General features: G+C 33.3%; 1 protein-coding gene across 2 annotated transcripts in view; it reads left to right on the top strand.

Annotated features, from left to right (window-relative positions):
* The window catches only part of TET2 (tet methylcytosine dioxygenase 2), a 125,253-nt gene that overhangs the window by 100,032 nt on the left and 10,877 nt on the right, over positions 1 to 14,344 (top strand). Inside the window, exons 7-8 of one of the 2 annotated variants that reach the window (XM_038581992.1) lie at positions 5,339 to 5,489; positions 7,499 to 7,588. In XM_038581992.1, the coding sequence (XP_038437920.1) occupies positions 5,339 to 5,489; positions 7,499 to 7,588 (241 nt within the window). Of the gene's footprint in view, positions 1 to 5,338; positions 5,490 to 7,498; positions 7,589 to 14,344 lie in introns of those variants that run through there. The other variant, XR_005382730.1, reaches the window with a different exon arrangement.

The raw sequence follows: 14,344 nt of genomic DNA, 5'->3' as shown, positions 1-14,344 counted from the left end.
TTCTGTATATATCTCTTAGGCCCATCTGGTCTAACATGTCATTCAAAGCCACTGTTTCCTTGATCTATCTATTTATTTGAGTGTTACTATTATTGTATTACTGTCAATTTCTCCCTTTATGTCTATTAATATTGGCTTTTTGTATTTTGGTGCTCCTGTGTTGAGTGCATAGATATTTACAATTGCTATATCCTCTTGTTGGATTGATCCCTTTATCATTATGCAGTGCTGTTCTTTGTGTCTTACTATACCATCTTTGCTTTAATGTCTATTATGCTAAGCGAAATAAGTGCATCAGAGAAAGACAATTATCATATGATCTCATTCATATGTGGAATTTAAGAAACAAAACAGAGGATCATAGGGGAAAAAGGGTGAAAAAAGCAAAACAAAATCAGGGAGACAAACTATAAGAGACTCTTAATCATAATCACAAACTGAAGAGGAAGGGGGGAGGGGGAGGGGGTAACTGGGTGATGGATATTAAGGAGAGCACGTGATGTAATGAGCACTGGATGTTATGTACCTCTGAAACTAATAATACATTATATGCTAATTAACTGAATTTAAATTTTAAAAACCCAAGACAAAAAAAATAGTCTATTTTGTTTGACATAAATATTGCTACCCCATTTTTTTTTCACTTCCATTTGCATGGAATAACTTTTTCCATCCCTTCACTTTCAGTCTGTGTATTTTTAAATCTAAGTTAGTTTCTTGTAGTCAGTATATAGATGGGTCTAGTTTTTTAGTCATTCAGTCGCCCTATGTCTTTTGATTGGAGCATTTAGTTCATTTACATTTAAAGTAATTGTTGTGGGCAGCCCAGGTGGCTCATCGGTTTAGCGGTTTAGCACTGCCTTCAGCCCAGGGCCTGATCCTGGAGTCCTGGAATCGAGTCCCATGTCAGCCTCCCTGCATGGAGCCTGCTTCTCCCTCTGCCTCTGCCTGTGTCTCTGCCTCTCCCTCTCCCCACCCCTCTGTCATGAATAAATAAATAAAATCTTAAAAATAAATAAATACATACATACATACATACATACATACATAAAGCAAGCAAGTAATTGTTAGATATGTCCTTAATGCCATTTTGTTAATGTTTCCTGGTGTTTTTGTAGTTTTTCTCTGTTCCTTTCTCCTTTTGCTTTCTTCCCATGTGGTTTGATAGTTTTCTTTAATGTTATGTTTGGATTCATTCACTTTATTTTTTGTATATCTATTATAGGTTTTTCGTTTGTGGTTACCTTTGGGCTCATATAGAATATCCTGTGTGTGTGTATAGTAATCTCTATTAAATTGATGACACTTAAACTTGAACACATAAAAGCACTAAATTTTTGCTTCCCTTTCATATTTTATGTATAGGATATTATATTTTACAACATTTTATTTTGTTTATCCCTTGGCTAAGTTTTGTTGATACAATTTATTTTTCTGGTTTTGTTTTAACCTCCACACTGACTTTATGAGTGATTCATCTACTACCTTTACTATATGTTTGCTTTTACCTGTGAAATTTTTCCTTTCATAATTTTCTTCTAGTTATGGTCTTTTCTTTCCACTTAAAGAATTCCCTTTAACCTCTTTCATAAGGCTGGTTTAGTGGTGATGAACTACTTTAACTATTGTTTGGGAAACTATCTCTTCTTCAGTTCTGAGTGATAATCTTGCTGGGTAAAGTAGGCATTCTTGATTGTAGGTTTTATCCTTTCAGCACTTAGAATATATAATGCCACTCTCTTCTGGCCTGTAGAATTCCTGCTAAAAAATCATCTCATAGCCTTATGGAGTTTTCCTTATATGTAACTGTTTTCTCTTGCTGCTTTTAAAATTTTCACTTTATCATTACTTTTTTCCTTTTTAGTTATTATGTATCCTGGTGTGGATCTTCTTGAGTTCATCGTATAGGCACTCTCTGTGCTTTCTGACCTGGATTCTGTTTCCTTCTGCATATTAGAGAAGTTTGCAGCTATTTTTTTTTCCAAATATGTTTTCTGCCCCCTTCTCTCTCTCTTCTCCTTCTGGGATCCCTCAATGTGAATGAGTGTTATGCTCAATGATGTTGCAGAGTCTCTTAAGTTATTCTCATTTTTAAAATTCTTTTTCCTTTTGTTGTTCCGTTTGGTTGCTTTCCATCTCCTGCCTTCCAGATCACTGATCTGTTCTTCTGCACCCTTTAATCTGCTGTGGATTACCTCTAGGATATTTTTCATTTCAGCTACTGAATACTTCAGCTATGACTGGTCATTTTTTATATTTTCTTTCTCTTTGGTGAAGTTCTTACTGACTTCAACAACCCTTTTTTCAAGTCCAGTGAGTATTACCATAACTTTGAATTTTTTATAAGGCATATTGCTTATCTCTGTTTCAGTTAGCTCTTCATTTTCATTAGTCTTCATGCAACAATTGATTTTTATGTATTCAACTTGTATTCTGCAAACTTACTCAACTAGTTTATTAGTGTTAATTTTTTGGGTAGATTCCTTAGGAATCTATTAGTAAATCTATTAGTGATTCCATTGGTAAATCCTTATGTAGGATTTACTATATACAAGATTATGTCATCTACAAATAGAGATAGTTTAATTTCTTCCTTTCCAATCTGAGTGCCTTTATTTCCTTTTTTTGCCTAAATTTTCCTGGCTAGAACCTGCAGTAGACATACATCTGTCCTGGAGAAAGTTCCATGTACACTTGAGAAGAATACATTCTATTATTTGACAGAATGTTCTCTAGATATTGGTTGGCTAAGCTGATTTCCAGAGGTTTTCTTCCTTAATTTTGTGTAGTTATATCCATTGTTGAAAGTGGAGTACTGAATAATCTATTTTTCCCTTTAATTCTGTCATTTTTTACTTTTATGTATTTCAGTGCTTGGTTTTTAGGTTCATATATAATTATTACATCCCAATCGACTGGCCCTTTCATTATTATAAAATGTACTTATTTCTGGTAATATTGTCTTAAGTCCTACTTTGCCCAGTATTATTATAGCCACTCTAGTTCTTTTTTGATCACTGTTTGCATGATACATATTTTTATATCCACTTACTTTCAGCCTATTTTTATCTTTAAAACTAAAGCATGTCTCCTATAGATGACATAGATTTGGAATTTTAATCTTTTTTTTCAGTCTTTGCCTTTTAAATTTTATTATTTAAACCATATACAGTAAATGTAATTACTATTGAGGTAGGATTTATGTCTGCCAATTTATTATTGGTTTCTATATATATTTTGTTTCAGTATTCTTCCTTTACTGCCTTATTTTGTGTGCAAAAGATATTTTCCTCTGTATCATTTTAATTCCCTTGTCACTCTTTTACTGTATTTTTTGAGTGTTATAACAATCTAATTTAGAGTAATACCGATTTTTAAAAAAGATTTTATTTATTTATTCATGAGACACACACAGAGAGAGAGAGGCAGAGACATAGGCAGAGAGAGAAGCAGTCTCCATGCAGGGAGCCCGATGTGGGACTTGATCCTCGGACTCCATGCCCTGGACCAAAGGCAGACGCTAAACCACTGAGCCACCCAGGCGTCCCATGAGTAACACCAATTTAATTACAGTATTGTACAGAAACTTTGTTACTATATAGCTTTACTCGCCCCTTTTCCTTTGTGGTTTTATTGTCATCTAGTTTTATGCATTGTATGTACATTAACACAAATTTATAATTACTACTTTATAAGTTGCTTTTAAATCATATAGAAAAAGAGTTAAAAACAACATATGTAAAGTCTTTTCTATTTACCTATGTATTTACTTTTACTGGTGTTCTTTATGTTTTCATACGGAGTCAAGTTACAATCTAGTGTCCTTTCCTCTCAGTCTGAAGAACTCCATTTAGTATTTCTTGTAGAGCAGGCCCAATAGCAATAAACACTCTCAGATTATTCATCAGGAAATACCTCAATTTATTATTCACTTTTAAAGCATAGTTTTGCTAGATATAGAATTTCATAGTTTTCTTATTCTTGCAACATTTAAGTATGTCATCCCAATGCCTTCTGGCCTTCATTGTGGGTTATGCATCATCAGCTGTTAATCTTACTGAAAAATCTCTTGTACATGAGGAGTTCTTTTTTTGTTGGTTCCAAGATTCTTTATCTTTGGCTTTCAACAGCTATAATTAGTCTAGGTTTGGAACAGTTTTTTATGTTACTTGGAGTTGGCTGAGCTTCTTGAATGTGTGTACATTATGTTGTTCATCAAATTTAGGGAGTTTGGGGTCATTATTTCTTCAAATAGTTTTCCTACTTCATACTCTTACTCTCCTCTTTTACTTTGGGGATGCTTATTATGAATATGTTGGTATATTTGACAGTATCCTCACAGGTCTCTGAGGATCTGTTATTTTTTCTTTATTCTTTTTCCTTCCTGTTTCTTGGAATGGATAATTTCAATTGACCTATCTTCAACTTCTCTCCCCACTGCTTTTTCTCTCCCCTACTCAAATCTATTATTGAATCCTTCTAATGGCCTTTTAATTTAGCTATTTTACTTGTCAGTTCCAAAATTGCCACTTCTTTTGTTATTACGGTTTCTACTTCTTTTATCTCATCTATTTGAGAAAACATTGTTTTCCTACTTTTAGTTCATTAAGCAGGGCATCCTTCAGGTCTCTGAACATACCTGAAATAATAAGTCAAAGTCTTCATTTAATAGTCTTAGTAACAGCTTTCTTTCTCTGTATTGATTATACTATGGTCAACATAGAAGCTAGACATTTTAAATTATGTAGTTACTCCAGAAGCTAGATTCTCTGCCCTACCCAGGATTTGTTATTGTTGCTGGTGCTGTTTAGAGGAGTGCTGGAAATATAGAGGAGATTCTGGAGTACCAGTGTATATTTGTTTCTTACTCTGGGTGCTACTTACTTGGGTATGTTTTATTTGTGAGAATTTGCAAGTTATAAAATTATGTGTAATTTTCTATGTATCATGCTACATTAAAAAAATTGTTTAAATTGTGTTTTAGGAGTGCCTTGGTGGTTCAGTCAGTTGACCGTCTTCAGCTCAGGTCATGATCCCAGGGCCCTGGAATGGAACCACACATTGGGCTCCCTGCTCAGCCGGGGGTCTGCTGCTCCCTTTCCCTCTGCCCCTTCCTCCTGCCCCTTACCCCTGCTAATGCTCTTTCAAATACATAGTAAAATCTTTAAAAAATAATAAAATAAGACAGTTCTTTTCTTATGTGGTTATGGCAAGTTTAATATAAACTTCTTTTAGGACTAATTTGCACCCATTTTTATATGCAGCCATCCAGAATCCAAGATTGGTAGCCTAGATAAGTGTTATCCATAGCTTTGAACTTGGCCCTTTGATTCCTCAGGAGAACCTGTGCCTGTCAAGGGTTGGATCCCGAGACCTGTGGTGCCTCCTTTTCTTTTGGTTGTTCATGGAGCATGTACTACAATGGATGTAAGTTTGCCAGAAGCAAGATCCCAAGAAAATTTAAGCTGCTTGGGGATGACCCAAAAGAGGTTTGTTTACTTCCTGATATATAATCTTTTTCATTTTCATGGAGAATTGATGAGTACAGATGAAGTAAGCAGTCTAACATATTCTCTTAAACTCTCATTAACATAAAGAATTTCATCTCAGAGGTAAATTAAGAGTTTAGCTAAACTGTAGATACACATCTTTGATAAAGTTAGCATAATAAACATTAATAACAAAGTAGTAAAGTACGAACAGCATAAACTTTTTATACCTATGGCCTCTTGTGCTTACTTTTATGTTGATTCCAGAGTTTTAAAGAACCATCACTTTGGTATTAAAACTAAATGTTAACATTTTATTATTAAAACTTTCATTTTTCAAATCTGAATTATAGAAGTCATGTTCATCACTGCAACATCACCTGAGAAAGAGTCTTTACTGAAGACTCAGATTTTCATACCATGAGATTTGCTAGTTTAAAGTTATATTATGATAACTATGAGTGCATTCAAGTAATTAAAACATATTTAGATTTTAATATACAAGTATAATTGATATTACATATTTCTCAAAATATAACTTACAGATGGATATAAATTTTAACAACTTTTGGATGTAGCTTCTAGAGGGTGCTAATTCAATAATCAAAAAACCACCCAGTATGTTTACCATTTAGATATGACCAAATGTTTAGTGACTCTATGAACCTTATAATTATCTTTCCAAACTTTAAATGCAATTGAAATATACAGTTATACTATGTACATTATAGTATTGATATGTCCCTCTAAATGAAAAATCTGTTAGCTTTATTATTTGGGTCTCTAAAATAGGTGGAAATTTAATAAAGTACAAAAACTCTTGAAATCATATAAATTTTTTCACAGGATTATATTTTTAATAAACTTTATTAAATGGGCTAGATGTCCCTTTTCATAAGAAAAAAATACAAATACTGAATAAGCATAATGAAGTATAACAATTTTATATGTCATCAGGCACTTTAATTTTCCACACTGGGAAGCATTTCTTACCACTGTTTTATAAATGTTTATCACTTTCACCAAATTTAATATAAAGCAAATCCGGGGGATGGCTGAGAATATCCTCCCTCAGGTAGGTAGGAGAACTTGGCTTAGAAGCCTTCTCACCTTCTAAAATACAAATAAGAGATGTAACTCCCTGGTAGAGTTATACTTAAGATTTTTAGAGAAATGTTACTGTGAAATGAGAACTTCTAAGTATGAATGGAATAACTGGGTATTATCACCTACCATTGTATAAGCATATTACCTGGAAAATCTGTTCTTTGTACAGAGGTGAGAGCATAACTGAATATTTCTCCTTTCAAGTAAACTTTAGCACATTCTGGTTCTGAGACTTTTATCCATATTTGAAGCATCTAGTCATTTTTAGTTCAATGGAAAGATCTTTTCAAATTTTGAATGCTTTTTTATGAACATTAAAAAATACAAAGATTGGATGGGATGCCTGGGTGGCTCAGCAGTTAAGCACCTGCCTTCAGCTCAGGGCATGATCCCGGGGTCATGGGATCGAGTCCCACATCAGACTCCCTGTGGGGAGCCTGCTTCTCCCTCTGCCTGTGTCTCTGCCTCTCTGTCTCTCGTGAATAAATAAAATCTTTAAATATATATATAAAAGTTGGAAATATATGAGCCAAACAAATCCTTTCAATAGCTCATCTTCCTTGGCAGCTTATTGGAGGAGTGGAGAATGTGACCTCTTTAAGACATATGGCTTCATTCTCCTTACTCTATTACTAGTGTAGGCTTATATTTATAAAATGCCAAATATCTGCATACAGAGTACAAACTTAATTAAAATTATAAAAATACCAAAAAGCTAGATGATATATGGTTTATATTTTTTACTTAGAAATAGTCACGTTAAGGAACTTTAAGTATTTAACAAGAATAACTCTATATATTGTCATTTGGATCTAGGCTGTAGGGGGAAACCTTAACTAATAGCCTCCTTTCATATAGAAAGGATTTAGAATCTAATGCATAAAATTATTCATTTTATACAGGAAGAGAAACTGGAGTCTCATTTACAAAACCTGTCCACTCTTATGGCACCGACATACAAGAAACTTGCACCTGATGCATATAATAATCAGGTAAGTTTATAATTATTGACAATGATTGGAACAGTTTACTTATTACTGATGACCTACCTACTTCTAAAAATGTTTTTAAAGCAATGATTTTCCTTTATTTTTCTAATTTTTCCTCTTCCAAATTAGTGAAGCCACAGTGTTCTGTTTCTAGTACATAAGAATTATATAATCCAAAAAAGCATATTTTTGGTCTTTTAATCTGTAAAGATAATGAGCTTTTAAGTCTCACAAGCTGTTCAATCTACTAATTTTGTTCTCATCTCTCTTCTGTAAGCAGACTTTGGTGATTAATTAAAATTATGTGGCCTAAACCATAGGTTCTAACAATCTATTAATATTAACTGTTTTCACATATATGTCTATACATATTAAGCTATGAGTGTACTGCTTTGTAAATGTACATACATGTGTCCAGAAAGGTCCAATTTTTTAATTTGGTTCCATGAACCAAGCAAAACATCTTTTTCCTATTTTATAGATGTGTTCTAGGCTGTACCTATTTGGAGGCTAGGTGATTTGTCCAGAAATGCTCTTGAAGGAGGAAAAAATCTATACAGCCTCCCCTGTCATCATAACATCAACAATAGAAGTTTTGAATGTATACAAGCTAGCTGCTATATTTAGTATATATAACATATATATACACATATGTATTTATATAATAAACTAGATACTGTATTTAATCACTGAACATAAAGACGAGCAATATAGGATTTCTGTCTTTAAGGATTTCGTTCTGTAGAGGAGACAGAGATATATAAAATAGCAGTTACAGAATAATGTGCTAACAGCTAAAATAAAGGCGTGCACATTTTTGAAGGAAGAAAAGTTCTCCCTTTTGAAGGAAGAAAAAGTTCTCCCTGAAAGTCAAGATGTAAGGTCACAAATGGGCTTGCAGATCACATAAAGATATTTGGACTTTATCCTGTATGTAAGAAGGCTACCACTGGGGCATTTTAAGTGTGTGCTGGGGGCAGAGGAGGATGAAGTGATTTAATTTAAAAAGGTCACTCAACAAGCCAAATTAAATGAAATACAACTTAGATTAGTGTAAGATTAAATTGGAGAAGAAGTAAGCTAGTGCAGTCATTGGGCAAGAGATGTTAAAGTCTTAAAGAAATGGCAGTAGTGACAGAATGAAGAAAATAAGTATGTGAAATATTTGAGGTAGAACTTATAGAACTTAGTGACCAGTTGGATTTGAAAATAAACAAAAGGGAGAATTTGAGGATCCACCAAATTACTGGCTTAGGCAGGTGGTTCTATTAATTAGTATTTGGAGTCAGTGAGAAACAGTAAGTTTGGGGGCAAAAGGAGGAAATGATAAATTTCATTTTGGACATACTATGTTTGATATAATTCTAGGATAATTCTATGGAAAATCAGGAGAAAAATCGAGGCTAGCAGTGTAGATTTGGGAGTTGTCAAATTGCAAGTAGTTGTAACTGAATACATAGGAGTGAATGCAGTTTTTCAGAGTAGGGATTATAAAGAAGAGAAGGAGCTACAGACAGGATTCTGGAGCACATTGACATTTTTTGACTGGAGGACAAGAAACCAGTGAAGTAAATGTTGGGGGAAGGCACAATAGAGTAAGAGAGGTTAAAGATTTAAGGGAAAGAGGAAGACTTCTAGATGGAGGAAAGGTGGAGGTGATAAAGGTAGCCAGAGCAGAGTACACAGCAACAGGGGGTACAGGGAATTATGAAGAGGAGTACATTTGGCAAACATCATCATTTAATAACATTAAAGACTAATGGGATTAGATTAGTCACCTAGCAGAGACAGATGGAGGGGGACCAATACTCATTTAATGATTTAGCTGTGTTGCTATTTTGTGCTTTAACACTTTCCCCAAACCTCAACTCTTTCTTTTTTAAAGGGGGAGCAAAGAGGCAAATTTGATAATGATGATCTGTTTAGAAAGTTGTTTTATGTCACAGCTTAGGTTTTTAGAAATGTATATGATGTCTATGAAAATTTTTTTTAATGCTGTTAATACCATTATTTTACAGCCTTATCTACTTTGGTAAGTATCACAGAAAAGTATATGGGATGTTTTGGTCCTGTTGTAAAATAATTCTGAGTGAGAAACACAATAAGTCAAGCTATAAAAAGAAAATGAATTAAGTCTATCTTACTAGATTTCAAGTTTGGCCATTTTCTGTTGAATATATTTTATTATAGGTGCCATTAATATAATGGCTTTAGCTGGGGAAAGGACAGTATTGATGTTCTTACTCATTTGATTCTTATTATAGATGATGTCATACACACCTGATGTTTAAGCATTTATAGTCCACCCTATTACCTTATGTTTGGAGTACTTTATGTATTTCCTAAACCTATAATATCCAAAATATAACAGTACCCCAAATTTTAGTTATAACAAGATGATTAGATATAACTCTTTAGATATCTTTCAGTATTTGTTTATGTGTAAATGTACAAATAAATGGCACAAAGTTTCAATTAACATAAACAAGCTCTAGAGATCTGTTTGTGTACCTAGAGTCAGCAATAATGTTTTAGACACTTAAAACTGTTTAAATGGTAGACCTCATATTATGTATTCTTACCACAAAATAAAGTTTACATACATACTATGGAAAGAGCCCAAATATCCATCAATTGGTGAATGGATAAAGATGTGATATGTGTGTGTGCACATGTGTGTATACACACACATAGATATGTATACAAGGGAATATTACTCAGCCATCAAAAAGAATGAAATCTTGCCATTTGCAGTGATGTGAATGGAACTAGATTGTATTGTGCTAAATGAAATAAGCCCGAGAAAGACAAATACCATATGATTTCACTCATATGTGGAATTTGAAAAACAAAATGAATGAACATATGGGAAGGGGGGGGGGAAGAGAGGGAAGCAAACTCTAAGAGACTTTTAATTATAGAGAATAAACTGAGGGTTGATGGAGGGAGGTCAACTAAATGGGTAATGGGTATTAAGGAGGGCACTTGTGATGAGCTCTGGATGTTATATGTAGGTGATGGGTCACTAAATTCTACCCCTGAAACCAATTTTACCATCTATGTTAACTAGAATTTAAATAAGAAATTGAAAAGGAAAAAATAAAAATAAAAAATAGAGGTCTATATAAATTAAATCAACCAGTGACTGTGAATGGATAAGGTGTTTTTTATATTGCAAGGTAGGTACTATAGGCAATGATCATCCATATGTCTTAATATGGTTTAGATATCAAAACAAAAGCCATGTGATCTTCCCACACAGTACATAGGAAGAACTGTTAAGGTTATGGGTGCTATCAAAATCTACCATTTTATTTGTCTCTTCCCCAAACTGAATATATTATCCTTATTTCTCATATCTAAATACTCTTCCCTTGCCTTGTTCCTTGATTTTATAGTAAGTCTTATTGCTAATGTGAGCTTCACATCAGAGAAAAAAGAAAATAGAGGAGAAACATGTTGAAAGCACTGAAAGAGAAAAAAAAAAGGAGAAACACGTTTAAAATACTGAAAGAGGAAAAAAAAACTGTCAACCTAGAAATATCTACCCAGTAAAAACAACTCTCAAAAGTAAAGACAAAATATTTCTTTTGAAATTCAAAAGCTGAAATAATTTGCCATCAGGAGACTAACACTTTAAAAATGTTAAAGGAAGCCCTCCAGCAGAAAGAAAATGATACCAGATAGAAATCTGTATTGACAAAAAGGAATGGAAATCATAAATAATAGATAGGTGAATAAAAAACCTTTTCCCTTATTTTAAAAATCTCCTTAAAAAATGGTAGTTTGCTATTTAAAAGCGAATGCACTTTGAGGTGTATAACATGTAGGAGCAGCACAGAGGATGGGGAATTGGAAGTCTCTCTTGTAAGGTTCTCATGTCATATATACAGTGGTATCATATTTCTTGAATATAGACTGTGAGAAGTGACAATATACTGCAAACCTTCAAGCAACCAGCCACTGTAGGGGAGAGAGGGCATGTATAGCTAATCCATCAGTAAAGAGATAAAATGGAGTCAATCCAAAAATGTCTTTTTTTTTTTTTTAGATTTTCTTTATTTATTCATGAGAGACACACAGAGAGAGGGAGAGAGAGAGAGGGGCAGAGACACAGGCAGAGGGAGAAGCAGACTCCATGCAGGGAACCTGATGTGGGACTCAATCCCGGGTCTCCAGGATCATGCCCTGGGCTGAAGGTGGTGCTAAACCACTGGGCCACCCAGGCTGCCCCAAAAACCTTCTTAAAAGGAATATGGAACAAATCAAAGATAAGACAAATATATTAACAAATAGGAAAAACATATATACATATATATGTATATATCTGCATAACAAATAGCAAGATGGTATATTTAATCCCAACCATATGAAAAAAACTACATTAAATGTAAATGGCTTTTAACACTCCCAATTAAAAGGCAGAGTTTGTGATACCAAATAATCACATTGATATTGAACAACTGTGATACTGAAAGAAGCAAGAACCAAGAAATATCATGCTAATATCAAAGGAAAGCTGGAATGATCATATTAATATAGCAAAGTAGATTTCATAGCAAGTAATATTATAGACTATAAGAGGATAATTTAATAATAATAAAAAGGTTGGTTCATCAAAAGAACATGATAATCCTATGTATGCATCTAATAATGGCACTTCACATTTTATTAAAACTGATAGAACTATGAAAAGAAATGAATTGGCAATTATAGTCAGATTTCAACACATCTCTCTCAACTGTTAGAACAAGTACAAAATGAGTAAGGAGACATAAGACTTGAACAGCACTTTTAACCAAGTATAAAAGTCCCTACCCAACAACAGAATTAACATTATTTTCAAGTGTACAAGGATGATTTATCAATATAAATTATATATTGGGTCATAAACAACTATCAATAAGTATTAAAATTTCAGAATATGTTCTTTAGCCACAGTAAAACAAAATTAAAAGCAAAAATCTGTACCAGGATATCCACAAAGTCTCCAAGTATCTGGAAACTGAGCAACATATTTCTAAATGATTTATGAGTCAAAGAATAAATCAGAAGGGAAATTAGAAAGTATTTCGAACTGAATGATAATGAAGACATGACATTAAAATTTGCAGGATTCAGCTAAGCTATTATGTTATTATTATTAAGATATTAATATCTCTAAGCTATTATGCCTTGCTTAGAGAGACATTTATAGTACTGAACAATTATTAGAAAATTATAAAGTCTCAAATTAACGACCTAGAATTCTACTCTAAGAAACTTGCAAAAGGAGAGCAATTTGAGCCCTAAAAGGTAGAAGGAAGGAAAAACTAAATGAATGAAATGAAATACAGAAAACAAGAGAATAAATCAGTGAAACCAAAGCTGGTACTTCTAGACTGCTCAATCAGGAAAAAGGAGAAGGCACAAATTGCCAGGGTCTAGAGATCCTACATCACTACAGACCTTACTGACATTAAAGGAGTAATAAAGCTTTATGCCAGTAAATTCAACAATTCAGATGGAATGGGCAAAGTACTTAAAAGACACATTATCAGGGTGCTAGAGTAGCTCAGTTGGTTAAGTGTCCAACTCTCGATTTCAGCTCAAGTCATGAGATCGAGCCCCACATTGGGCTCCATGCTCAGCACAGAGTCTGCTTGGGATTCCCTCTCCCCTCTCAAGAGCATGCATGTTCTCTCTCAATAATTAATCAATTAATTAATTAATATCTTTAAACACACACATTACCAAAACTTTACTAAAGAAAAAATAAATACTCTAAGTCATTCTATATGTATTAAAGTCATTGAATTTGTAGTTAAAAACTTTCCTAAAAACTCCAGGCCCAGATTATTTTCCTTTCCAAATTTGACTCATTATTTAAGGAAGAAATAATAATAATTCAATGGAAACTTCTAGAAAATAAAAAAGGCATAAACTTCCCAACTCATTTTATGAAGCTGGAAATATCCTGATACTAGAACTAGACAAAAGCATTAAAGAAAGGCTATAGTCCAGTGTTCTCCATAAATATTGATGAGCAAATTCTTACCAAAATTTTAGCAATTAGACACAACAGTGTGTAAAAGGGATAATACATCATGACCAAGTGATTTTATTTCAGGAATGCTTTGTTTAACATTCAAAAATCAATGTGATTCACCATATTAGCCAACTTAATGGGGAAAATATAATTATCTCAATAGAGAGAGGAAAAAGCATTTAGCAATATTCAACATCCATAGAACAGAACTTTCTCAGCCTGATAAGGGGCATAACTGAAAAACCGAAAGGTAACTTCATACTTAATAGTGAAACAATGAAAGCTTTACTCCTAAGACTAGAAACAAGACAAGGACAGCCATTTTACCCCTTCTGTTAACATCTAACTGACAATTTTAGGGCAATAGGCAAGAAAAAAACCAAGAAGCATACAGAATGAATAGGAAGAAGTGAAAGTGTCCTAATATGCAGACACATGCTTATCTATATGAGAAGACCCAAAGAATCAACCAAAAAACTCCTAGTACTAATAAATGGCTTGGCAAAGTTGCAAAATAAAAAAGTCAATTGTATTTCTATATACTAGCAATAGACAAAAATTGTAGTGAAAACCAATAGCAAATAGCATAAAAATATAAGATTCTTAGGCATAAGAATTTGACATTTGACAGAAACGTACAAGACCTGTGCATTGAAAACTAAACAACATTGCTGAAGTTTAAAAAGACCCAAACTAGAAATATACACCATGTTTATGGAACACAGGACTAA

The sequence above is a fragment of the Canis lupus genome, chromosome 32 (genome assembly GCF_011100685.1).
Source record: "Canis lupus familiaris isolate Mischka breed German Shepherd chromosome 32, alternate assembly UU_Cfam_GSD_1.0, whole genome shotgun sequence".
NCBI lineage: Eukaryota > Metazoa > Chordata > Mammalia > Carnivora > Canidae > Canis > Canis lupus.
The sequence above is the reverse complement of the archived record's forward strand: the minus strand, read 5'-3'. Positions and strand labels throughout refer to the sequence as shown.